The 27,536-nt window shown below is 36.2% G+C and overlaps 4 protein-coding genes across 7 annotated transcripts in view; 1 reads left to right on the top strand and 3 right to left on the bottom strand.

Moving 5' to 3' along the window:
- The window catches only part of LOC118751118 (PDZ and LIM domain protein 4-like), a 31,938-nt gene extending 17,229 nt beyond the window's left edge, over positions 1 to 14,709 (bottom strand). Inside the window, exon 1 of one of the 3 annotated variants that reach the window (XM_036485888.1) lies at positions 14,412 to 14,709. In XM_036485888.1, coding sequence (XP_036341781.1) covers positions 14,412 to 14,621 — 210 coding nt within the window. In that variant the 5' untranslated portion in view covers positions 14,622 to 14,709. Of the gene's footprint in view, positions 1 to 3,672; positions 4,138 to 14,411 lie in introns of those variants that run through there. The other 2 variants (XM_036485886.1, XM_036485887.1) reach the window with 2 other exon arrangements.
- Positions 14,710 to 15,967: 1,258 nt separating this feature from the next.
- LOC118751116 (nuclear export mediator factor NEMF homolog) lies at positions 15,968 to 19,703 on the bottom strand. Its single transcript, XM_036485884.1, is given in 6 exon segments — positions 15,968 to 16,405; positions 16,470 to 16,903; positions 16,905 to 17,688; positions 17,763 to 18,673; positions 18,731 to 19,493; positions 19,548 to 19,703. Coding segments are annotated over 6 exon segments (3,147 nt in total). The 5' UTR covers positions 19,604 to 19,703; the 3' UTR covers positions 15,968 to 16,206.
- A 691-nt stretch (positions 19,704 to 20,394) lies between these two features.
- LOC118751115 (TBC1 domain family member 13-like) lies at positions 20,395 to 22,432 on the top strand. Of its 2 annotated transcripts, XM_036485882.1 has the most exons (8): positions 20,395 to 20,554; positions 20,624 to 20,697; positions 20,760 to 21,199; positions 21,307 to 21,309; positions 21,400 to 21,598; positions 21,677 to 21,878; positions 21,947 to 22,069; positions 22,172 to 22,432. In XM_036485882.1, exons 1-8 carry the CDS (start codon positions 20,535 to 20,537, stop codon positions 22,287 to 22,289), a joined length of 1,179 nt encoding a protein of 392 aa, XP_036341775.1. In that variant the 5' UTR covers positions 20,395 to 20,534; the 3' UTR covers positions 22,290 to 22,432. The 2 variants fall into 2 exon arrangements, with proteins under 2 accessions (XP_036341775.1, XP_036341776.1); XM_036485883.1 differs by lacking the exon at positions 21,307 to 21,309.
- Positions 22,433 to 24,201: 1,769 nt separating this feature from the next.
- Positions 24,202 to 26,009, bottom strand: LOC118751114 (cytosol aminopeptidase-like). Its single transcript, XM_036485881.1, has 3 exons — positions 24,957 to 26,009; positions 24,425 to 24,889; positions 24,202 to 24,361 (listed from the first exon to the last, which is right to left on the bottom strand). Exons 1-3 carry the CDS (start codon positions 26,007 to 26,009, stop codon positions 24,215 to 24,217), a joined length of 1,665 nt encoding a protein of 554 aa, XP_036341774.1. The 3' UTR covers positions 24,202 to 24,214.
- Positions 26,010 to 27,536: the final 1,527 nt, after the last annotated feature.

The following is a 27,536-nucleotide window of genomic DNA, read 5'->3' as shown; positions in this document are numbered from 1 at the left end:
TGAGATGCACTTTAAAATACATTACCAGAATCGAAACGGTAATAGCCCGAGGCACACCCATTTAGTATTCCTTTACTAAAATATGTAGCATCACTTAGGTGCAAAGAACATTTTAGTAAAAGACCGCCTTTTTTGTATAGATCCTTCTTTCTCATATTACTAAAAAAAATTTTTTTGGAGATATGCTCCTCTGGCCCTAATGGCCTCAGTTGTAATATCTATATCATCTTTCAGTTTTCTACTATAACCAATACAGGGTGCACAATAGCCTTGAAATGTGCTACTGGATCGTTGTGATACTGGCAAAAATATTGGTGATTTTTATAAAAAGTTAAGTCCTAGTTATCATTAACACAATGCGACAAAATCGCAATGACATTTAATAAAATTGGCCTACAGCGACATCTAGCGCAGAGCTAATAAAGAAACAAACTTCAAAAATGAATTCCTCGTATCAGAAACTCTTATTTGAATATTTTCTAAGAATATTTTTGAAGAACTTAACCTAATTAAACAATAAATTGTGTGCAAGGATTCGATTAAGGATATCCACCATATTTGAGCCATTAACGTAGTATTATTAACACCTAAAACTATCACTTGCATTTGATTTTACTCAATGCCGATTTAAGCTGTCGCACAGTGTAATGAGCCGAAACGACGCTGTGAACTTTTAAAAGAAGTTTGAATTAAGACACATTAACAGGTCTATTCTGCACGTCACCGATGATTTTGTAACCGGAAAATTGTTTTTGTGTTTGTTATTCAGCAATTCAGCTATGAAAATTTGTGGAAATTCTGCCATTGTATTTATCACGGGAAAATATTTTTCGTTACCAGCCTATAAGAATTTACATACAGATGTATGTCATAAGAATAAGGCCATAAATCTATAAAAATTGACTTGAGATCGTGTGTAAATATTTATAACATTTTATCAGATTATGAATCAAAATAAATCACATTCAATGTTCAACCGAATTTAGCTTAAAAATGTAAATGGATGTCAAATCAAATATGAAATGTCGCACACAATCTGTCCCCATTGCGAGTGGTATTTTTGGGGCTCATTAAATCATGGACGTGGCCTTCAATTTCTAGTTTTTCGATTGACTGAAAGTGCAAATGCAAATTGTGCAAACCTAATTGATTTCATTTAAAAATTCATACACATGAACGTCTATTTTTGTTCATAATTATCACAGATTGAAAAGAATCACTTTCGTGGACGATGTATTCATATGTGTTTGCAAAAATAGTAATTTGTGGGAAGCACTTGCTATCGAAAGTTTTATATTCATGGCTTTGATTGGAGGAAACAAAAGTCATTTCAATTTTCTGGAGATCGTTTTACCAAAGAACACCATAGTAAATACATACACACACATTTATTCAGAAAATTCAACTAAATATTCCGGCAGAAAAAAAGTTGCCGAAGAAGAGGAGCTGAACTAGAGTCCGACCGATTAATCGGCATCGGCATCGGCTAGTATCGGCCAAAAGAATCGGCATCGGCATCGGCTGTTTTAATTTTTTTTTGCACTTCATTCCATGTTATTCATTTTTTACTTTTTTAATTCCTTTAAATCTTAAAATATCAATGCATCTGAGTTTTCCTGTCATAAATGTGTTCTCAGGTTGCGTTTTTATGATGTACGGTGGCGAGAATGTAAATAGGGAAGACACATTTTAGCAAGTTTTGGCTATTTTTCTTTCTTTAAAGGATCATTTATAAAAATTCGACAAATTTTAACAAATTTTCATCAAAGTTGGGAACTGTTTAGTCAGCTTTTATATTTTGAATTTTTTTAATTTTTTTTTAGTATAATAAAGGACTTGAATAAGAAAAAGACTATAGAGCAAAGTATTGCAATGATATGTATAAGTGATCTACTATTTTTTAAAACATATTTACGTATTTACACAAATAAGTGAATAGATTCTTGGATGACTATTGTTTTTGTAATGTTATTTAGTCATTTGATCTTTTGTTATTATTAAAATTTATTAAAAGCATTTCTTCTTGAATGAATTTATATTTAGGTAGTTTTTTTTAAGGAATCGGCATCGGCCAAAAATTGGGAATCGGTCGGACTCTAGGCAGAACACCGCGCTTAGGGAGTATAACCCTCACTAAGTAGAATTCTCATTTCTGTGTTGCCGAAGAAGAGTGGCTGAACACCTTTTGCAGAATAAGAGTAATCAGTTTACGCATATTTTGAAAATTTGCAAAGTATACCATATTTCAAATTAAAATTTTTAATAAAAATACTCCCTTTATTCCCTAATGTTATCGAGATCAATACGAAACAAAAGTAGATAGATTGTTGAACATCCCTTCATTTTTGTGCATTTAATTTTCGAACATCTGGTAACACTTTTCTGTTCGCCATTACAGCCAATTTATTTGTTTGCTTGTTTAAAAAAATAGTTAAATATTATTACTGATAAAGTGAAAAGAGTGATAAATAATGTAAAATAATTGGGGTGCTGATATGTTTTTTATAAAAATTTTATTAGAAATGTTAAAATATAACTATTAAAAATTTATAATAATTTACCTCAATAATTTTTCTCTTTTTAACCAACTTCAAAAAAAGGAGAGGTTATCAATTAATCGGATTATTTTTTTTTATGTATATTACCGCATAACTTTGGACCCCATTAACCGATTTCGATAATTCTATTTCGGGTGTCTCAGGAGAGGTCCCATACTAATTTGGTTTAGATGCGATCATTGGATCATAAAGAAATTAAATCTAAATTTTTATATGAGAATTCAAGTCGGTATTTTATTTTGTTAAAAAATGCTTTGTTTATTTTAACAATAGTCTTCGAGGGTCTTCTGCAAATCGATAAATTGTTTTAGTGATGATTTCATTTTGTTTGTTTTTTTTTTGCGCCCCCCTTAGCCCATACCTCCGTACGCCCATGTATGTTTGTATCACAAAACTGTTACTCCCAGCCTAAGAAGACAGCAAAATACCAAGGCGATTATGAGCGATAAGTATTTTTTGAATGGCCATTTCATTCAACTTATAAATAACGGTATTCTATGTATCTTAAACTGAATAACAAAGAAATGCAAATTATCTGCCGATAAAAAAAAAAACAAGTTTCAACAGTAACGATGCGCGCAATTTTCTTCGGAATTGGGAAATGGTGCCAAATAAATATATCATAGAATAGAACAAAAAAATATAAATAAAACAAATATTGGGAAATTGAATTTTTTAATCTGAACTTGCATCGTTTTCCCCAATTGCACCGAGTGGCAAGTGGATGCCTACCCAATTTACAATAACACAGTTTTTTTTTTCTTTGCGCCTGTTACTTGTTTTGCTTGCGCAGTTCTTTGTTTGTTTTAATCTGCTTGCACACCGCCACTGGCTGCAGAATGCACCCCGCCACACTCAAAGACACAAAACAATTGGCACTTGGCTGCCAAAACAGTCCGAGGTCTTTTGCCATTTTTTTTTTGTTGTTTATTTTTGCATTTTTACTTTTTCTATATTTTTTGGTTTTTGGCCTTCATATGTTGCAGAGTCGCACAGCACAGTCAATGGTCTTAAGATCATATTACATAATAAATATTCTCATGAAAGGAGGTAATCACAGAGCTGATGGTACTTGTGCTAGGGGTGGACGACTTATTTTGTCGCCTTTTGTTACCCTGGTTATGATGAGCGGAGTATCCAGATCGTTGCCGCCGACCAGACGAATGCCCCAGGGTGTATTGGGACCATCTCGTTGCAGAACTACGGTGAATTCATGTAGTTTCGGGCTCATCGCTTGCCACGAAAAGCAGCTTCCTTAAGGTGAAAATAACGTCGACGACGACGACGAAGCCAACTACTTTTTCAATCGAACACAAAAACAGGACACTTCGCAAAAAACTGGTTCGTCGTAAAGGCAAATACAAAAAGAAAAAATCACAGCGCACTCGCGTTAACAGAAACGCACGGCCATCGAGGAGGCAAGTGGACTTCTAACGCTGCTCCACTGACACCGTGACGGTATGCTTTGTATCTTTCGAGGCAATGTGGATACGCAGACGGCGGCTACGTTCTGTTTGTCTAGCTGTGGCACGGCGCTCGGGCGCTCGGGCGGTTTGCGGCGGTGTTGCAACAAGCCGATTACACTGAAAATTCGCAGACGATTTGATCGCGCTGAAAGTTGCTCAAGCACTAATTTTAAATGCGCCACAAACATCGAATCGAATTTGCGGCGGAAGCCGAAATGCTTTTTTTTCCTTATTTCATTCGACGTTTTTGCAATCCATCCATCTTGGGCCCTCTCCCCCGGCTTGTCCCCTTCTTCTTAGTTGTCCTCTTGTGGCCACCACAAGTTTTCGGTGCCTTTTAGTGATGGTTCTTTATTTTTTCCGTTTTATTGATGCTTTTACGATTCGTTTGGTTTTTTTTTTCAGTTACAATTTTTATTTATTTAAACTTTCATTGTATTTACAAAAGAATTGTTAAAATCATAAAAACAGCCAAAATATATACCACTAACTAAGAGGAATTAAGCGCGAAACGCGAGTGGAAAACGGAAATGAATAAAAAAAAATACTAATAAATTTATGTACATATGTATGTATTTAGCCATGTGTGTATGTATAAGTTTTAGTTTTCCCGTAGCCATTTACCAATACCTGATTATCTTCAAAGGTAAACGATCCACGACGAACGGAATATCCCCGTGGGTAACTAGGTAACTAGGGGCAGCCGCATGTGGCTTAACCCAGTGGAAAAATGGGGAATGCATTACCTTTTTCTACCAAGCAGAGATTAACAACTACGGTTGAACGAAAAGATGCATGGCAATGTAAGCGAGCGGATAATAGGTAGTTTTGAAGCTACAAACAAAACAAAAAGTTTGAGGGCTAACTTAAGTATATCTTTTTTCACGTTATCTGAACAGCTGCTGTAGCCGAACTTGTTGGTCACGGGTTCAAACCGGTGCACAGTGGGTCAGAAGAGAGAAAAAGTGGCCAAAATTTTTGCTTTACTATTTAAACATGAAAAAAAAGTCAGAAAGAATGGCTTTTATGATATAGCTTATTATCTAAGGTATCAAAATACGTGGTATATCGAAAAGTACCAGGTGTACAAAAATTATGAAAAATACGTGAAAGGCACATATTTTGAATTTTTCGAAGTTTTAGTATCTTTATAGTATAAAGTTTATACATATAAACAACTCAACGGGTTTACTCTATTTTCTCCCATACTACTTGGTATTTGTTGTAGAAAGTTTCTGGTGAAAAAATCTAAGAACAGGGTTGCCAGATACATGAAAATTTATAATTGTTAAAAAATTATATATTTCTAAAAAGTTACAATAACGTTTATTAAAAAAAAAATGTATGCTTATTTAATATTACAATATAGGTGTCAAACGAAAGGTGTTTGAACAAGCTTTAACACTAACATGTTTTTGAGTACAATTACCTATTTATCAACTAAGGCTATCATTTTAATTATTTAATTAAAATTAATAATTATAATTTCACTTCGTACCTGATTTTAAGTCCACTGAACTAACTACTAATACATTACTGAACATCTAGAGGCAAATCCCTTTCATTTGACATCTCATGTTTGATAATTCAACGAACGGAATAACTTTTTATACAGGGGCCAACCCTATAGAATTTCTAGGTACCAAAGATGATTATATTAACAAAATCTTGGTCAAAAAATCTGGACTTTGCTTTACACTATGTAAGGAAGGCTATGCCCGTTCATTTGGTATGCCATTATTTTATCCAACAAACGGTGAATATCTTATAAATTTTAAATAGTTGGCAACCCTACTCGAAAAAATAATACATTATTGCACATCTAGAGGCTAAGTCTGAAAAGACTTTGAAGGTGACGGCGCAGAACTGATACCTTCGCTTATTAAGATTGAATATAGTAATTTTCTTAAGAGTTGTAAACCCTACTCAAAAAAATAAAACATTAAATATTTAGAGGCCAAACCGTTTCATTTGACACTTACTTGTTTGTAATCCCACAAACTGTGCGGATCTTTTAATTCTTTAGACAGGTGGCAACCCTATAGAAATTCCAAATGCAAAAGGTCACTCTCCTGTCGATACAGAATATATATGAATGAAAATCTCGTCCAAATCCGTTCAGTAGTTTTTGAGATTCTCCTTTATACTAAATTTGTATAGATATGACCAGAAAGAAAAGTTACTCATACGCCGTGTAACGTGCATGTTCATAGACGAACAAACGTTCGACTTTTATTAATGTACATATGTTTCAAATGTCATAATTTTTTGTTTTTGCATACTTCAAGGTAACTAGATTAAATAAGTTTATTGTTTTAAACTTTTAAATAACATTGATTTTTGGCCTCTTTTCAGTCTTCTGGCCTATTGTGCAGCATTGGCACTAATCGATTGATTTTTAAAACAATTAATTAATTCGATTTAATTCAATCCGATTACAGTCTATCATGATTAATTTTAATCTAATTGAACAGTTAATCGATAAAAAAATAATAATTTTTAATCATTAACCCTCAATTTTATTAAGTAGGTTTGGTTATTAATTAATTTATGCTGGAATTTTCCCGCGCACACAAGGCCAGTTAATCGGGTATGGCTAGGTACTTCTTCCACAATATAATAACTATAACTGTTGTTTGGTTTCAAATTCGGACAAACTAGGCCACTTAATCAGGTTTTCATTTTAATTGGATTAACGATTAATGATTAAAATTACTTCATCGTAATGACAATCGACGATTAACGGTTAAAAAATTGAATTATTAATCATACAGTAAGAAAAAAAGGAATGCATTCCGATTTTCCCACTGGGTTAAACCACAAAGAAAGAACAATAGTCGAAAATGTAATAACAGCATCCCCGCCAGCGTAGGTCCCGCTCGCACAAGAGTTTAGAATAAGAAACATCGCAAAACATTTAATTTACAATGATATATTTATGCACTGTGTACATACATATACTACATGTAGATACATGCATATACATATACGAGGGCAAACTGATAGAGCTATTTGCCTTTCACATTAATTATATGTCCACCAAATTGTTGTTTTTGTCTATATTTTTCTCGAACCAGAAATCGAACTTAGGTCATACAGAACATCAGTACGCGTCTCTAACCACTCAGTCAAGGCAACCGCCATAAAAGGCAGCGTATTCATTCACCTCGATAACTTGTTCCTGCCATATTTCGACTTATTTAAGCCTTTCGCAGCTATTACTTAAAGCTCAGCTAGTCTAGACTTAATTTCCGTTAGTTAAAACTTAACTTACCGTAAGCAACTTAAGAACCTGTAGATTTTAGATTCTTAAATTAGGGCCTTACGGAAATTAAGAGCGGTGAGAGAATCGAGGCTTGCCAGATCGTCACGTCATTGTATCTCTCAAACATAAATGAACGCAAACATATTTTTTTCATGCATTTTTTTTTTTTTGATGTGACATTTTAGGCGGTAAACTGTCAAACAGCTGAAAAAGAAAAGTTGACGCTTTGAGTAATCATTGATGATTTCTTGCGGTAAGTAAAATTAAGTTAAGTCTTGACTAACTGAGCTTTGAGTCTTTTTTAAAACAAATATTTCCCTCTTCTAGGTTTTTATTATTTCATTTTGGTAGATGAAGATTGTTCAATTTGCGTTATCAGAAAAAAATCGAAATAACCTTTTAAGTCGATCAAAAAGAGTCTCACTTTCTAAGGGCATTCGATTTGTGTTTCATCAAAGGGATTGGTTCATTGCAGACATTCCTTTGAATTACATTTAGATAAATATATCTAAATAATGCCCTTAAATGCTCAATATTTTAGCTATCAAATCCTCGACACACAACTTGCCAGTGTTGCCAGATCAGAGGCTTTCCCCCTACATTTAAGGATTTCTAACTGCCCTAGGGGTAAATATATGGGGGGGGCATATATTTTCGTAGAATAAACCAAATACATACATACAATATGTATGTTCGAGTACGTACTTAGTTTATCGATTGCGCCGCACAATATTTGGCAGTTGAGGCATTTAACGATCTGACCTCGTACAAGCGTAAGTATGTATGTATGTATGGAAAACGTCGTTAAATTTTTGATTTGCAGAAATAAAACAACGAACAAATTTACCACATATGTACATACGTTGTTTTACGAGTTCATACATACATACATACATATATGTATATGTAAATTTTTTCGAAATGAAAAGTGTTTATTAAATTGGCCGCCATGTCCAACTACAAGACATTTATGTAAATAAATTGTAGCCAAGAGTGAAATGTTGCAAGTGAAACGTAATTCAAGGTCGTCTTTATAATATCTCATTGATCAAAGTTAACGCAATACTGAATATTTATATCTACTCGTACAAGTGTAATAAAATTCCAATTAAATTTATAAACCAGATGTTTAGCGCCAGAGCGCACTGTCCGAAAAATCGAACTAAACGAAGTAACGCAATTGAGGATATTTTTAAATGCCACTTGTACATGAAATAATCGCTTTGTGCATGTGGCATAGCATTTTATATCAATCTCTATGAGTTGAGTTTCGCAAAAGAAAAAAATATATTTAAAAAAAAAGGCCGCGCAGGAACGCAATAAACCAAAATCAGAATGTATGTACCAAGAGCTGTGTAAAGCACTCAAAATTCTTGTTTTGAAATATGTACATATATTTGATGTTGATTACATTATTGTCACTAGTTTTTCTTCTACTGAAAGAACAATTGCAGGAGGTATCAAATCATGAGTCCAGCACTGTGTTATGGTATGCTCCTCAATGTTATAAAATATGTACATAAGTATGAATGTATGTACATAATATATTAGAGCACTGCACGATTACATGATAATAGTAGTGTTTTCGTATTCTCCAGCAAAAAATATCCAGTAACTTGCCAGTAACCAAATTTCGGAGAGTAAGCCAATATTTACTCCCAATAAGTGAAATATGCAAGAAAGTACGAAAACGCAAAACCAGCAAAAAGTTGCTAGTTTTATGAACAGCTGATTAATTTGTTATTTTCCGATGCAATTTTCTTAGAAAACTAGTATTCTCCATCTTATTATATATTTAAATAGGTTTACTTTGTCAATTGCCACTCTAAAAGCACCACACACAATTATTTTGTTAATATGAATTACAATCAGCATCATGCCATCAGCTGTTTTTCTTACTAGCAAATAGTTGCTAGTAAAAATTTATCCAGTAAAAATCCAGTAAAACTTGCAAGTTCAGCTGTCATTTTTGCTCTCTCAATTACCCCTCTTTTGCTATTTTCTTGCAAGTTTTTGCGTACGAAAACGACATCCAGTAAAAAACCAGTAAAATTAGTACTGGATTTACTGGATAGTGCGTACGCGAACAGGGCTAATAACAACTAATAATAGACTGGCGCTTACACATTTTTAATGGTTGGCCGAGCATCTCCTCTGATTTGTGGCGTGCTTCTTGATCTAGGCATCCACCGTTTTACGCCGACGGCGAACAGCGATTTTATTTTTATGGGAAGCTGTTTTTCATGGCACAAATACACTCGGGAGTTTGCGACTGTCTGCCGAGGGGCGACCGCTATTGGAAAAACCTTTATTATTTTTGTTTTATTATTAGATGTTGATCGGAACCCAGGCCTATTGAATGGTACTGCGCACTGCTAACTACTAGTAAACATATAATGCAACGATGTCGACGCTTACATGGCTACTCTTTCACGATTTCGACATGCGCCAGGGTCGCCAGGTGGCGCCACGGTCGAGATATTTCAAAAAACCGTATTTATGGCCAGATTTAGTGCAAAATTAGCGTATGCAGTTGAAACATAATAAGTCATAGATTTCCAAAAACTGTACCTCGAATTGGCGCCGAAGTCAAAATATAAAGTATATTCGGCATAACATTCATGTTTTATTTGCGTCAAAAATTCGTTTAAAAGCAATTTTAACAAAAATACCACGATAGAAAAAAAAACGCCCGCGCGACATGTCCCGTGCGGCAGTGATTAAAATTAAATTTTAAGAAAATATAAACAATTTGTGGGTAAAATCAAAACCATTTTCAAGAGACATCAATGCACAACATTCTAAAACTAGTCACATTGAAATATTTCCTCAGGTTTCGCTGAAATCGACATTTGAATTGTTGGCCACGAAAAACACTTATGTTTTTGTTTCGCGCGAATGCCCCTTGGTTTTTTGTAATTATCTTGAAAACGGAAAATTGGCCAAAATCAACTTTTGCACCAATTATAGGGATAATTAAGAACTATAAGTTAAGCCTATTGTCAAAATAAAAAAGGTTTTAGATTACGTTTTTTTTTTTCAGTTTGAATGTGTACAATGGGTCACGCTCGACATAATGGAAATACCCATATGTAACGTAATCGTACAGTGCTCTGGCATGTATGTATGTATGTATGTACGTACATATGTACAACAGAGCGTATACTTCACGTATGCACTGGGATGAACATAAGAATGCATTTACGTCTTTGATTTGGTATTTGGTCAAATGTAAGACACTACTACGTAACGAATTTTCATTCGATTTCGATGGCAATAAAATTTGTTTTATTTATACATATTTCTACAGCACTGGACTAACAAGAATGCAGCTGGGATTACGACTAAGAAAAAAATCCATCTATAAATAAATATATAAACTAAATCAAGCACGAAACGACAAGATAATAGTGCCAATTGCCGTAAAGATCATTCAATTTGTGTGTATGTATGTACATTAGTGTGGTCCAAAAATGCATGTGAAAAAGTAGTGCCGGAATTTTTATGCTCTCACCCCATAGGATTGCTCTATACCGAGATATATATACCCCTATTTTTTATTTTAAAATTTAAAAAATATTTAGAGGTCGCTCAAAGTTGTTCATGCAATTTATATGGGGAGGAAACAACTTTTCGTAGAAGTGGTATAGAATTCTTGAAAATCAATATTTTTCAATCGGAAAACTCCGAACTCTCTTCAGGAGATTCCAATAATAACAGCCAATTAGTTATATAACCGTTTTTGCATAGTAACAATATTTTATAAGTTCGCCAAAACCCTCAGAAATTGCCAGAAAATTAAATGGGGAATAACTAAAAAATATTTAATATTAAAAAATGGTTAAAGAAACAATTGGGTGTTGTTATGGGAAGTCTCCTAAAGAGAACCATCGTTTTTCAAGAATTCTATACCATTTCTACAAAAAGTTGTTTTTTCCCATATAAAATACATGCAGAACTTTGAGCGTTTTGAGGGACCACAAAATATTTTTTTTGATTTCAAAATAAAAAAATTAGGGTATATTTTTTTTTATAGAGCAATGCAAGGGGGGGAGGGGGGGGTGAGAGCATTGAAATACCGACTTTACTTATTTTGGACCACCCTAATGTACATACATATGTATGTATACGCATGTGTATTTCCTTTGATTTCTAAATACCTTTGCATTCTAGTGATCGGTGCATCGAACGACCCAAATCTTCTCGAATTCACAGCAACTGACTAACACCCGATTTTTTACACTCATTTAAATTACACTCTAAGTAATCCCATGAATCACATATGTATTTAAGTACATACATATATATGTATTTGTGTTTGTGCACAGGTGGGTATATAGTTGTTTTGTGAGAACTTCGAAATTAAATGCAACGGATATGCAGTTGTTGTTTCTTAATTTATGAAAACAACGAAAAATTTCGGTGCATCCTTGTCTTATCAGAAAAAAATTAAAAACCAAATAGATTGATACGTAGCAACTTTACACCTGAAATGCTACTTAACATGAGCGAGGAGCTATTATATGTAAATGTGAAAGTTTGTATGTTTGAATGTTTGGGGTTACATCACGACTGAACGGATTTCCCTGGACTTTCGAACACAGATAGTTTATGACCTAGATTGGAAAATAGGCTACTTTTAAGAGTTGCCACCTGTTAAAAAATGTAAATTAAATTAATAAGTTCATAAAATATGACAGACAGGTGTCAAGGGTAACAAATTTGTGATGTTACTATAAAGATGCTGTTTTAGGGAAAAACTTTCCAAAATTATTGTTTGTTCCGTATTCGGCTGTCATAAATATGGTCACCGTAACCATAGGTATACTTGTACATACATATGTATGAAGTTAAGGCCAAGTGTAAACTCCAGCCTACCGAAAATGAGGTCTTCAGCATTAAGCCGAGATTTTGATGGTTAATTAAAAATTCTGAGTATGCTGTTTTAATCCACATACTCGACTAGGCTAACCACTCGTTCAAACGTTAAACAGTTTATTAAAATTTTTCTAATTTCACTTTGATCGCGTTGATTTTAAATAGTTTTTTTGTTTTCTTTCATAGAAAAAAATTGTCCAACATACAAACATACTTTGTATGGAAATAAATCTGTGGAAAATTGCTAAAAATCAACTTAAAACTTAAAAGTTTTTCCTAGAAATTCTTATTAAAAAATTTGCAATTTAGATGAAACTGTGGAAAATATTCATAATTTTTGCACAAAGTTTAAAAATTGGGTTTACATGGTTACAAAAAAAAAATAATAAACATTAAATAATGAAAAGCAAAATAGCCAATACTTAATAAAATGTCGTGTCCCTATTTTTTCCACCACTTTACTTGTGGATATTTAAATTTGATCTCAAGAACAAAGCCTTTAAGTTTTATATTATGGATTTGTTATATTTTTGTAACAATTATATATGTACCTACTTTAGCATTAAGAAATTGAACCACTTGAACCGAACCGAACCGAACCGCGGTTCAGGGATACTCGTGTACCGGTTCTTGTACCGGCACGCAAGCTTTTTCTAAGTGGTTCGAACCACTGAACCGAAGCGCACCGATTTTTGGAGCGGTTTATTGCACGTTACGAGGACAAATCGAATTCTCTTGCTATCTTAAACGCTTTTGTGAATACACTTATGCAATTGTGTACCGTTATGTAAACAAAGTACTTCTACTTATTACTCTCGTACACTAGTGAGCTCGGCTATTCAAAAAGTTTATTTTTCTTGTGTGTTATTTTGATCCCCTAAGTAATACATGTGTTGTATGCGCATTAGGGTGGCCCAGAAGTTGTTTTTTTTTTGCAAGTAGATTTATATGTCATTTTATATATATTTTTTATCTAAAGTAGTTACCTTGTATATTCACTTAATTACATAACTACAGCGGATTTCTACCCTAGCAACAACTCTCTTTTTCCGCCAGTAGTGTGACGAATAATTTCTATCGACTAATAGATAAATAAACTGCGGTTACAAAATAAAAAGCGATTCAAAGAACAGCGTCTAGTTAGTTTGCTGCAGATGGACACGGGCCGCCTCTAAGCCACTCACTAAGTCCGAAGGCGACATTCTGAGGGGGAAATCAATAATTCTGGGCTCGAATCGTAACAGTCGTGAAGGAGCAACTCGTCACGTAAATATTCGTAGTCGTGAACGTACTACTCGTCTCATATAACAGGATCATAACCCTTACTACGGTTAAGTGGCTCATGCCTCTAGTCCTTATCTAATTCATGTGAAATCCTTACTATTTACTTTAGTAATCCTTGCTACTTACTTTGGTAAGGATTGGCCATGGATTACACAAAGATTAGAGACATGAGCCACTAAACAGTAGTAAGGGCAATCGTTTGTTGAATTTTGAATTGTGTCGTTATTGACGAGGACCAGCGATATGTATATATTTGGGTAGTACTCCATAATCAAAAACTTACAGCCCTATTGCGAGTGTTGACTAGTAGCAGATAAACGACTATTACTCGATTATCGATTATCCATGGTATTTTCAATGTCGTTCCCTCGTTCAATAAGTGAGTGTGAATGGTGTTTAGTCGCTCATCCTTCTAAAAACAAAACGCTGTAGAGGGATGAGCGACTAAAAGCTATTCACAGTTACCTATTGAACGACAAATCGACATTCACAATACCATGGAAAAGCGATAATCGATATTTTGCTTATGATATTTTGAACAAAAGGAGAGTATAAAAAAACCCGTATGTTCTTGGGCACCCTAATGTACATATCGTCACCTGAAATGCAAAAGGACATAACAAAACATCGCAACTGATATGGAAAAAGTCATGACTAATATTTTTTTTTCAGAAAATGATGTGGAGAGTTGTAATTCGATGAAATTCATCATATAAATCTAAAAGTGAATTTCGAATTTTTTTATGACTTATGACTTTTTGCCGTGCAGCGATGAAGCTTGTTACGTCTTTTTGCATTTCCGGTGACGATATGAATTGTTTTGTCGACCCTTAAAACTTACTCACTGATTGACTTATGTAGTAAACACACACACATATGTATATATGTATGCACATATACATACATATGTATATGGATATATGCATTACTAAAGTGTTGAGCCTCTCTTTTGTAACTCACCTCGGGCGAAGGTAGTGGTGATAACGGTGTTGAGTTCACCTCAGCTGGATCATCTATGAAGTGTACGTGCTTTTTGGTACTATTACGGCGACTGGTATTTGTGATAAGCGAACTTTTCCTGCGACCACCGACGTAGCGATCGAAAATTTCGCCGTCTTTTATATAGTCCGGCACGCGCCAAAATGCAGGACGTTGATACGATGTGCTCATTTTGCCAACGACTGGCCAAAGAATCGACCGGACGGACGACTCACCTTCAATTCGACCGACACAGAGGCAACGAAATGAAAAATTTATAAACAAATTTTAGACGTTTTCGCAGAGAGTGAGCGAACTCCAAGAAATTAATAATTGAGAAATTGGAAAAGATCGCGCAAAAGCAAAAGAAAATCATTACAACTATGTATGTTAATATGTATGTATGAATATACTATAAATTTAAGTATATACATATGTACTTAGCAAATGATTTATGTACATATGTATATATGTACATATTTAAATATGTATTCATGCGTATGTTTGTACATCCATCCATGAAACTGAAAAAAGTCGCATTTTTTTTGTTGTGAATATACATACGCAAACATACATAAGATGCATACATACTCAGCCATATAAAAATATGTACATATGTATGTATGTATGTACATATCGTTGCCTTAATGTAAAAAGGCCCTAACTCATTTTCATTTGAAATCCAGCTTTGTAGAAAAGTCGGCAGGTTATTGACTAACCATCTAATAGAATTTAAAAATAACTACCGCAGTAATAAACTAGATCCAGCCGTCAATAAAAAACAGCAGGTTTTAAATATAATTCGCAACTAAAGAACTTTACTTTTTATAAAATTAAAAAATTTACTATGCGATGGGGCTTTTCTATATTAAGGTAAGATATCTACATAAATACATATATTTATACTTAAATGTATTGGGAATAAGATTGCTCTTACGATCTAGAAGTTAGTGAGTGGGCGGAATCCACATTTAGAACCAATTGATTTCTTCGTTTCAACAATAGTATTCTAAAAAAACGACAATTAACCATAAACCATCTGTTCATTTCACTTCATCATGGTAAATCGTTCATCCGATGATTAAGGCATTTCAAGTGAAAGACTGCACTTGCTGCCCTCGCAATACCGTCATCTGCACTTGTGCCTTCAAAATTTCGTACAATTTTTTTCCACCTTGCCAGTGGCTTTTGCTACACTACTTAAAAATAAAAATTCATAATTCTGCGATCTGATGTTTAAAGGATGTTGAACCCTAACTGATGAAAATTAATGAAATGGCTAAAATATTTCTGCTCCATATTGCATTTTGAAAGTAAAAGGTCTTTAGCGCCGCCGCGGTAGTGAATGGAAAATGTGGCATTTCTCTCCGCCCCTCTCTTGCCCCAAAATTTTAATATCGAGATATAATTGTCAAACCGAGCTACGAGGCATTTTAAGATTAGGACGAAGACACTATTGATGCTGTTCTTTCCAGCATAATACGTATGTGTGTATGTACATATATAAATTATACGGTATGAAAAGAAACAGAAACAAATAAAGAGAAAATATCGCACGCGTAATTTATTTATTATTTAGGGGTTAAATACATGGACCCACTAGCAGGTAAATAAAACAGTATACTAGAATTCAAAATTCATATTTCTTACAATCAGCAACAATTTAATATCATCACTTCACATTTTTTTTTTTTTTTTTTCATTGTATAGGTAATGCACACAGACGTAATCGCGAAGGCTCCAAGATTATTTGGAAGCCATCGCTTGAAATCCATTTTTACTTCTTGAACTTTTGCAGCTGGGGTGCCGAAAGCTTCACCTTTCCTGGTATATTTCTAGCCAGCGCTTCTTCTTTGATGCTCTTGAGTAAATCCCTCTCTCGTGGACCGCAGCTTTTGTCCTTGGAAAACATGGTTAGCGCTGTCTTGGCAGCACGCCCACGCTTACCAGTGCCTGGCGTCAACTTAACACGAAACCTTAAAAACGTAAAATCAGTAATGAAAAATGTGTAACTCGCATAGTAAATTCAAGTTTTATTACTTGTAATTTTGCAGTGCCTGGTAAGGCGCTACAACTGGTATAACGAACAATAGTTCATCGCCTTCCAGTGGCTGTCCAGTAAGTGAATCTAACATGGCCACATCAGCACCAGATAGCATATCATCACCTTCATCCATATCACCGCCCAACTGGAACGGCTCCTCTTTCCTCTCATAATTCTTCTTTTCTTTGTGAGAAACTTGCGTTTTTATTTCCTCCTCTATCTTCTTATCGGCTGCACTTATTTTATCCTTGCCCGCTGACTTCAAGATCATCATGCGCAGCTCACGCTCTTCATCATCCTGGTCCTTGTATTTAGTTTTCATCTTCTTAAGCTTACCCCGCTGTCCGCGTTTTATTTGCGAAGCATTCTTTTCTTCTTTTTCAGCCGCATTTTGTTGCTGTTGCCTTAATTCCTGCTGCGTTTTTTTTCTCTTTCTCCTCTTTCCTTTTCTTGGCATTTTGCTGCTGCTTTTTCCGGGCCGGTGCAGCTGGTATGATTGTTGCTTCTTCGTCCTCATTTATTTCTACTTTGGCTGAAGTTGTAAGCTTTTGGTGTACTACGTTAGGAGATGTGTCTACCAGTGAGTCACTTCGTATGGTAATCCGCCCTGTATCGTGTTCAATTTTTACTTGCGTATCTGGGAAGTTAGTTAAGTTGTCCGAGACATCCAACTCTTCATTCTCTTCATTTACTTTCTCCAGTTGTTGGATGCTCGGCCCCTGCTTGGCGGTTTCTTCTGCCTCGGCATCTTCATCTAGCGGGTCATCACCCTCTAGATCTATTTCCACATCGCCTTTTATTCCCAACTGATTCATTCGTTGTTCTTGCTCTTCCAATTCCTGCTGCTCTTCCTCAAAGGTGCGCAGCTTTCGCTCACCACGATGCCTTTCTACAAAACTATCTTCTAACTTGAACAGTAAGCTCAGACCCATTATCAAGTGGCACGATGGTAAGAAGTTCTTTTTGCCGCGTATCATGAAACTACCCGTACCCAGGTATTCACCGGAAGGTGCTGTCTTGGTGACTTGATCGCTGCGCACCCAGTACGCATTTGTCACAACTTTGGCATCCCAAGCCACACTGTATGATATAGCCATGGTGCCTGCTTCTAGTAATGTCTTGGGTGGTATCTCTCCTGCGCTGGGGTTTCGTATAACCACACTCGAAGCTCCTTGAATTTCAGCATGTACATAGATGTCGGATGCTCGCATGTAACTGAAATCGGAATATGGAATACACATTTTAACAAACTCAGACGAATATTTATTAAAATAAAAATATATATTTACCGTTTCACAATCAATTCATTTTGTTGTGCGTCTCTACCGCCAATAACTAAGTAATTTTCAGAACTAATAAACCAATAAAACTTTTCGAACCAATATACTTTTCTGGCTTTTGATATCGTCGATATTATACGAACTTCTTTCAACGTTTGCTGCGTCTTCCTTTCAGCTGATTTTAAGGCTTTTTGTGACGCGTCAATAGTTTTTTGCTCCTTTTTCGCTGCGTAGCGCTTCAAGTCGTAATATTTTCGAGCATTAGCCCAAGCGGATAGTGCCAAATCTACATCTACAATTAGTGTTGGCAAACCATCGGAATCATCGTTATTAGTTTCGCCATCATCAGAATCTTCCTCAAAGTTTTTATATGGATCTGAGAGCCGTAAAGATATATGATTAGTTTCCAATTTCAGTTGCTTAATCACACCAGCCACAGGATCGTCATCAGCCTGAGCTTCCTTAACAACTTTATCTATATCGGACCATGACATTTGCGATGCAATTAATGACTGAACAGCTGATATTGCGTGGTCAACTAATTGTTGATTACATGTAATCAACTCAGCCTTCTGTTTATCCACTTCCTGCGACTTTGTAAGGTTTTCAAGACGTTTGGCATGATCTTTTTTAACATTTGAAAGTTTTTTCAAAGCGTCGCGCTCCTGCTGTAATGTTTTCAGGTCTATTTTCTGCCCCTCCATCGTAGAGTAAAACTCATCCACAGCTAACATGAAAGTGTCAAACTCAGATACTGGTTGACCTTCAAACTGTGCGAACAAAAATGGATGATATTCAATATTTTGGTAAAAGGCCTCTTTCGATTCGCTACCATCAGTTGCGGGTTTCTCTTCACGTTTTTGAATAATATAACCCTTTGGGACAGAAGAGCGTCCTTGTACAAAAATCTCGTTGGCTTCCTAAAAAGAAGTTAGTTTAAACATTGGTTTATGTGCAAAACATATTCGAAAAGTTACTTGAATTGCTTGCATAAGAGTAGGTAAATCAGTCTCTATATTGAAATTTCGTGTATTAATTGGATTCCCTCCTCTTTTCTTTTGCTTCTTCGGTTTTTTGCCGGCCTTGCTTTCACCTAGCTGATTCTCTATTTCGGCGGGGACATTATCCTCTTTTTTCTCACCTTCAGATGGACTCTCTTTCTTCTCAAGCACACAATTTTCCAGTTTGTACTTATGCAGCACATGATCGATGACAGCCGGTCCAAAATCTACTTTTGGCATCAGCAAACGTCTTAAATTCTCGCCCGGGTTTGCGCTAGAAATTATGTTACGAATATCTTTTTCGGATAAATCGTTAGCTTGTTCCTTCGCTCGATTTGATGGATATTTTTCACGAACAGCAAATCGTACTTCTTCACCTTCATAGTGAGGCCTCAATATATACAAAATTGTCAGCTCATGGTCGGTGAGTATGATGTTACCACGATCGTATAATTCGACTATAACGTGATACGCTGCTTCACCGGTACCAAATTGCAAATCAATTATGCGATCCATGCCAAGTTGTTGCAACTTTTCTAAACGTTTGTTCTTGAGATGCTTTCTCAGCTTCATGCTGAAGCCTGAGGGCGCCATGTTTTTGGGCCATTCGAAGACAGTTGTATGGAAGCGAATGCCAGATTCAATTAAAAGCACCGTTTTTGCTTCCCCTCCTTGGAATCGAATCAAATAGGTTTTGTTGTCAATGTCATATATTTGATTTACCCGATGTCCGACCAAACTACAATTTTTCAATTATTTTTATAATGTTACACTACTTTATTTAAAAACTTACCGCTGCAATTCCGCGACACCACAAACGATGTCGTAAGTGTTAAAGCGTGTTTTCATTATTCCAATGTTTTTATTTTATGATAAAATTAATTTTTGACTCGAAAAAAACACCTGAAATCCTTGCAAAATGCAGCAGCTGACACGCAGTTAGATAGCGATGTGCTGAATTGTCGGTGCCCAATACTTGAAAAAAATTTCGGTACCCAATTCTTCCTTTTCGGTACCCGATACCGAATCGATACATCAAATTTTCGCCAAAATACGTATACAGAAGAAATAAAATAAGATCGTGAAAATTGTTTAAGCTTTAGACAAACCGCCATTCCGATTTTTTATGGCATAACTGCCATATAACCTATACGGAAAATGTATAATATACATCTATATATATACTATGTATACAATTATAATTTTACTCGGCATTAAAGCCCCTATGAGTCCACACATTCGCTATTTCTAGGCGAGGATCCCCTGAATTGCTTCTAAGCGAAGCGCACATTAGAGGTTTGATACCCCCTAAACCGCCTTCCAAAGCTTTGCACATACACACACGAACCCACACACAGTGCCTTGCTACGGGAGCTGATTTTGTCAAGAGGGAGCGAGAAAACTGTTGTCTGAGCAAACCTTTTATTATTGAATCATGCGACATATACACAACGAAAATCAATTAAAACTAAAGTATCAATTTTTCAAATACAATATTCGGTTTGCTCTAAAAAGCTTAAAATTTGTTTTTCTTTTCTTAAAAAAAGTATTGGGTGATTTTTGGTCGCATTTTAGGACCAGCTTGGTAGAAATATTTTTTTTGGTCGCGGCAACACTAACTCTCATAATCAGCTGTTAAGAAGAAGCAGGCGCAATAAACTTGAAAATAATTTGATTCCCCCGTTTATTGAGATAAACAAAGCCTTCCCCCAATAGGAAAATTATACGTATGTAAGTGAAAGTGTAAAAGTTTGTTAATGAAATCGTCAGCAATAATTTAATGTCGATGTTTAAAGCACGGTAGGTAGTAACCTATTTAACAGAATAAAACATAACTACTTATATTCGGTATTACTCATTCTTTAAAAGCGTTAAGGAGTTTGAGGAAGCGCTGGACGAGGACGAAATTGATATTGATTCACTTCGTAAGCTTTGTTTTCATGGTAATAGAAAATTCTTAATTAAAATGCAGTTCAATAAACCCAAATTTATGTTTACTTTCAAGGCATCCCAGACGTGGGTAGCTTCAGAGCAATATGTTGGAAATTCCTTCTTGGTTACCTTGGATCACAGCCGGCTACTTGGACGGAAACTCTTAGCAAGAAACGCACATTGTATCGACAATTTATAGAAGAACTAGTTCTCCCGCCGGGATTAAATTGTGATTCTAACGACAATGAAAATAATTCTGGGCTTAGTGATCATCCATTAAGTGAAGGGCCAGAAAGTGCTTGGAATACATTCTTCCAAGACAATGAATTCTTGCTACAAATCGACAAAGATGTTCGGCGCTTGTGTCCAGACATATCATTCTTTCAACAGGCAACTGAATATCCTTGCGACATAGTGGTACACAGCAAAGGAGAAAGAAGACTGCACCAACGGGTAGTGCCCACTGTGTTGAGCTCAGCAAATGTAGAACGCAAAGGCTTAGGAATGACAAAGGTAAGTTGTGTCATCTAACTTGACCAAGTTTAAGATATCTTAATATAAAAAACTGGTATGTTCATATACATACTTATGTTTTCTTCTTTCAATGCGTGCTGAAGTAGCAGGTAAACTGCAATCAGTCAATTGTAGTATCTATTCATATAGATCTAACATTAGTCAATTTGTATACGTACATATTTATATACATAATATAGATAAATCTCATAACGAAGCGTTCCAATGAAAACTACGCGGCAATGGAAGAAGGACAAGAAGCACACTGGGAAGTAGTGCAACGCATACTCTTCCTTTATGCTAAGCTAAACCCCGGCCAAGGATATGTTCAAGGCATGAATGAGATTGTAGGTCCAATATATTATATTATGGCCTCTGATCCCGATCTGGAATACAGAAGTATGTTAAATTTGTTTTTCAACTTTTATAAACTAAGCAAATATATACATACATACATATGTATGTATTAATACGTAGAACACGCGGAGGCTGACTGCTTTTTCTGCTTCACCGCATTAATGAGCGAAATTCGTGACTTTTTCATTAAAACACTCGATGATTCGGAAGGTGGTATTAAATTTATGATGGCGAAATTGGCTAAGATGTTGAATGATAAAGATCCTGAAGTGTATTTTAAATTAAAAGAGCAAGAACTACATCCGCAATACTACAGTTTTAGGTAAAATAGTACACTTAATTTAAATAATGATAACAATTATGTATTTTATATTTTACAATATATTTTAGGTGGATAACTCTACTGCTATCGCAAGAGTTCCCACTTCCAGACGTGGTTCGCATATGGGATTCTGTTTTTGCAGATGAGCACCGATTCGAATTTTTGATAAGAATATGCTGTGCAATGATTTTGTAAGTTCTAAACCCTTTGACTTGACTTGTCTATTTAAATGCATACTCGCCTAACCACTTAATCATAAAAATTACATGGACATTTTGTATTTCCCCTTTCAGAATTCAAAGAGAAGTAATTCTCCAGAACGACTTTGCATCAAACGTTAAACTGCTACAAAACTATCCACCTATTGATATTAATGTAGTCCTGTCGCATGCGGTTTCGTTGCAAGGATAGCCGTTTCCATTAATTCTTCAAATAAGAATGCACACCCCAGCCAATTTTTATACTCTCTTATAAAGATCAATATTTAGAGTTAATACAAAAATAAATTTTTTTATCCTCTAAGTATTAATTATAATTTTTTTTACGCAAGTAAACAAAAGTATTGTCTTTTGTATGTATCTGCAAACATATTCGAATATGTAATTTGCTCGAAATGTTCTATCTTCTAATAAAATATTTGTATTGCATATTCCAAGAACGCTCTAGTTATTTTGTCCTAATTTATGTGCAATCGCTGCTTGACTATCTACGTATATGTTAACTTTAGAGTTATTTTCACCTCTGCCTGGAATATACTGCAGTGATCCGGCAGCTTGATGGCCGGCGAACATTAAGTTCTGAACAGTACACTCCCGCCCCTACTCCATTATTCATTTTTGAGCCGTCTGTGAAGATGTTGAATGTCTTCCGGCTAGGCTGCATGCCTCTGCGCCATCCGTTTTCTTCGATAGTAACCCGGAACTCCTCATCCCAGTTGTAGCAAGGTACCATGTAGTCCGTGGTAGCTACGTGCCCTTTAGCTATTGAGCTGTGGCCAGCAAGGCTCTTTGCCGCAAGGTCGATATGTGTTATATTCAGCCCAATTCTGCATTTCGATTACGTTCACGCATTCCGCGCCACAACAATCGTAATTTGGTATTCTGTGTTACGATCGAATCGAAAGAAGAGGAAGAGCGAAAACATCTTCGAAATCAGCAATCGAAACACACCCACCAGGATCATGGGCAACACCTGCAGCTCGCCAGACATAACAATCGTCAGCGCTGATATGATAGACAGCATATCATGGCGACCTATGCTGACCTTAGCATCAGACCATCTGCCCATAGTCAACTCGATCGATAAACCTGCCGACTTTGCTTCCGCGGAACACCGAACCTACATATATCAACTTTACTAAAGCTGATTGGAAAGGCTTTGCGGAATTTGCTGCCCTCCCCACACCAACAGACGTTCACTTGGACTTGCGTAATATCCGCAAGATTGTCACTGCTGCTGCAGCTCGCTTCGTACCAGAAGGATGTATAACGGACCCCGTCCGATCTTTCCTGCTGAAGCGGCTATTCTAGCCGTTGAGTGTGACAAACTTCGTCCGGCCGATCCCGGAAATCCCCGCATCAGGGATCTCAATGCGGAGATTCGGCAGCTTGTGAACGCACATAAGTGGAAGAAGTGAAAGAAAAGAAAAGAAAAGAAAAGGCTTGCAACTTCACCTCTGATGTGAGTACGCTTTGGTCAGCCGTGAGGTCACTGTCCAATCCGACAAAGCGCGACGAGAGTCGAAATATCTTTCGGCAAAAACGCTTCATCGGATCCAGAGCGCTGCGCGCGGTATTTAGCCGGTAGTTTACCCTGCATCCTCCGGCGGCTGCACAAACTGCCAACAACAAGTGCGCCTCTTGATTTCACTTGCGGTGAAGTTCAGATAGCCGAAGTATATATAAGTGTTGGTTAGGACCTTTGTGAATTAAGGTAAAGCTTTGGAATTTGTTAGGTACATATCGCTGCAGCATGAGCCGGGCACGAAAGGAGACTATCGAACGTAACACTTAGGGCCTAGTATATTATTTCATAGACATCTACTTGTGCTTGAAGTACAAAATGAGCCCATTTAAAGGGCCTTAATCCTTAATTAGAGCGAGTTTAAACACGCTTCTACAAATATTTTTTCTAGCACAAAACAACAAAATACTGGGGACTGTACCCCAACTTTATCCATTCACTAGAAAATATTACGAACAGACATATTAAACAAAAAATTTGCATTTGTTAATAGAAAAACAGTACGATCACAAATAAATTTTTGGAAAAAACTCAAACATTGCCCAATCCTTACTCAGCTCGTCTTCCTCGCCTAGTCGTCGTGTCATCTTCGTCTACTTCTTGGGATTCAATTTTGGGGCTGTGTCCTTACATATGGTTTGAGCAATAAACTCAATCAAAGTGCGAGTTGGTCGCCCGGCCATGCCTTTGCGAATGTATTCGAAGGCCTCACCGTCGGTCACCATAACGTTAGTAGCGTCCTGAATATAAAAAAAGCACGCATTTGTTTAGGAACTTAGTTTACAAACCCTGAAAGCTCTTACAATATGCATCCATTGTCCGCAAGGGACAAATTCTCGCAAAAATGCGGCCGCCTTGCACGGACGTCCGCCGCGTCCGATTCCGTAATTTTGCACATCGGTGGCATTACTGCTCGTCACTAGTTTGGTGTAGTAGTTCCACAATGGCAGGCGCCATACCCGGTCACCGGTGTGCATGCTGGCGTGTTTGATCTGCTGCCAAAGAATTTCCGAGTTAGTGAAAATGCCGCAAGCAGCCTCATCCAGAGCTTGTCGCATCTGCCCCGAGGGTGTGCCTATGTCCACGATGAATTTGGGGCAGAAATTTTGGGCGTACAAAAGCGCATCGGCCAGCACCAGCACATCCTCGTGATCTGTGCCCTGAATTTCGATAACCTTTCCATTCATGGCTTTTGTGCAGTCGCCGGGTCGGAAGGAGTTGCAGCCAATAACATTTTCGCACAACGGAATCAAACCCCGAATATTCACCTAGTTTTTCAAATGAAATCGTTTATTGATTGTTAAAACAGTATCTACCTAATCAATCACTGCTTACCGGTAAACGCAATCCGGCAATGGCCCTACAGGCAGCTACTACCACCGCCGCTCCTGTCATGTCGCCTCGCATATGGTATAATTCCTGCATCTGCTTCAAGCAAAGTCCACCACAATCGTAGGTAATACCTTGTCCCACCAGTACGATTGGTCGCTCTTCAGCTGAAGTGCCATAGTAGCTCAGCTCCAAAAATATCGGCGGCTCACAAGAGGCCTTGCCCACCGACAAAAATGCGTGCATTGATTGCGACTCTGCCCAGCCCTCAACCTTCACCTCCACATTCACACCCGACTTACATAGAACCTCGACTACGGTTTGTGCAAATGCTGTGGGCGTCAACAAGTTCGAGGGCATTTCCTGTAACTGGCGCGTTAAATTTTGAGCGGCCGCCTTTTGCAGCCCAATACGCCAACCTTCAATGTCGCATATCTCGTCCTTGTGCGTGTACAAATCAATGGAAGGAATGGCAATACGGCGCTTAGACTCCTTCAATTCTTGATACGCCCATATACCAAGTGCAGCACCCTCTGCGGCTGACTCAGCGTGGCCACAATTTTCAACTTCAATGCGATCGGTGTCGAGATAAGCCAACTCCATGCACGCCTTTGCCACAGACCTTCGTATCGCCTCCTTTTGCTCATCGAGCACCTCATAGGAATTATACCCCAAACATTCCTTACCTAGTCCGACTACAGCCACAGCCGAGTAGTAGGGTATTTTCTCTGGCTCGACGGCGAACAGAATTCGTGCTTCGCCACGCATCGGCATGGGCCCCGACATGCGCAACACCTCCAACATACGGCCGGCCGTCTTTTGGACGTTGTAGCGCCAGGCAGCCGGTGTCAGAATACCCGTATCATTTTTGTCCTCCTCGTCGGCGTACACACCCAACACTAGTCCGCGCGAGGGGGGGTCGGCACATATCTCCGTTTGTTGAAGCTGCAACATTTGATTTAGCGCCGGCGAGACGTAAAAGCGAAGCTGCGGCCGGAGGCACCGGCGAACTGTTTTCACAATAGTGCCGAACGAATTTGAGCGCAAAAGAGCAAACATTTTGATCCTCTTTATTTAGTATATGGATAAGATACAAAATCTTACTAAATATAACAGCGAATTATTTTTATTTAAATTGATTTATAATATATATGTATAATATTATTTTTGAGCAAGAAAATTTTATGTTAATAAATTTTACAAATAAATTTTCTCTATGTATAGTCGATTGGAAATATTTCTGATTACTAGTAAAGTTTTGCATTGGTTCAAAATCAAGTAAATGAAGAACTGAAGGCCTGTAAGGTATGCAAAAAAAATTGGAAGGACCTTCCAACTCGAAAATAATCTGGAATTTCTTGAAATACCGTTGTACCGTAGTAGTATTTGCATATTCGGCGCATTTGTAAATTCACAACAACAAAATGCAAATAAAATCGAATCAAAAATATTCATTCAAAAACTCATAAATCTACAAAATCCTATTTTCTGACCTAAATCGACAGGTCGCGACCTTTAAATGACCTTTAAGAAATCTATAAAAATAGGCAATAATATTTCTCATAAAAACGAATAAAACTACGGGGTAGGGTCTTGAAATTTCCAAAAAAAAAGCATTTTCAATGGGCACCCTGGGCAAGTATCTTTAATTATTCATGAAAAGTTGATCTTAAAAATTTGGCGCCTCCAACAGGAAAAGTAATTCTGCAGAAACTAGTATTTACTCCGTACCAAATAAATTATTCGCTAAACTTTTTTTGGAAATATATTATGTCTATATTTTTATTTTATTTTTTAAAGTTTCTTTTACTAAAAATACAGAGAATGTTAGATATTACATATATGAATATATTTTATTATCGATCAGTATTACTTTAAATATATATTGTAAATATGTATTTTCATGATTCCTCAAAAATATTTGCACGAAGAACAGTTTTTTTATTTCTACGAGTATCTATTAGAATTATTTAGGTTTATTTAGTTTCATTACATATTTAAAAAAAAAAAAAAAAAAGCATTTACATATTTTATGGCAAATCTCAGCTTTTCCAAATACAAAAATTTATAACCACAGCGTTCGCAATACATAAATGAAGAATATTTTTGTATGTAATTTGTTTATGTATTTTGTTTTTTTTTTTTAACAAGTATTTATTTATTAAGTACTACATACTCATACATGCATGCATGCAGCAGTAAGTATGTAATGTATGTAAGTATTTGCCAAATTTTTCTAGTTTTCTAATAAATACTGACGAGTAAATGGCAATTTTATAAATAGTTTAGTTAAATAAAATATTAATACGTATCCTTGAACTTACGCTACATAGTTTTCTTCTAATAATATTTAATAAATTTTATCTAAGTAAATAGTAAAATTGTTATTGTTCTTATAATGATTTCACAGTTATTTATTCATATTGAAAGGTACAGACATACATAAATATACATATGTACATATGTACATAATTTAGTCTATAATTGATATTTATTTGTTTAGTAAAATAATCAATTGCAGATTGATCAAATACATGTATGTATGTATGTACATTAGACCAAACCTGAAAACAAGTAATTTTTAAG

The sequence above is a fragment of the Rhagoletis pomonella genome, unplaced genomic scaffold (assembly GCF_013731165.1).
Source record: "Rhagoletis pomonella isolate Grant_MI unplaced genomic scaffold, Rhpom_1.0 Rhpom_scaffold_00544, whole genome shotgun sequence".
In the NCBI taxonomy this organism is placed as follows: domain Eukaryota; kingdom Metazoa; phylum Arthropoda; class Insecta; order Diptera; family Tephritidae; genus Rhagoletis; species Rhagoletis pomonella.
Note: the sequence above shows the minus strand (reverse complement) of the source record. Positions and strands in the feature narration are given on the sequence as shown.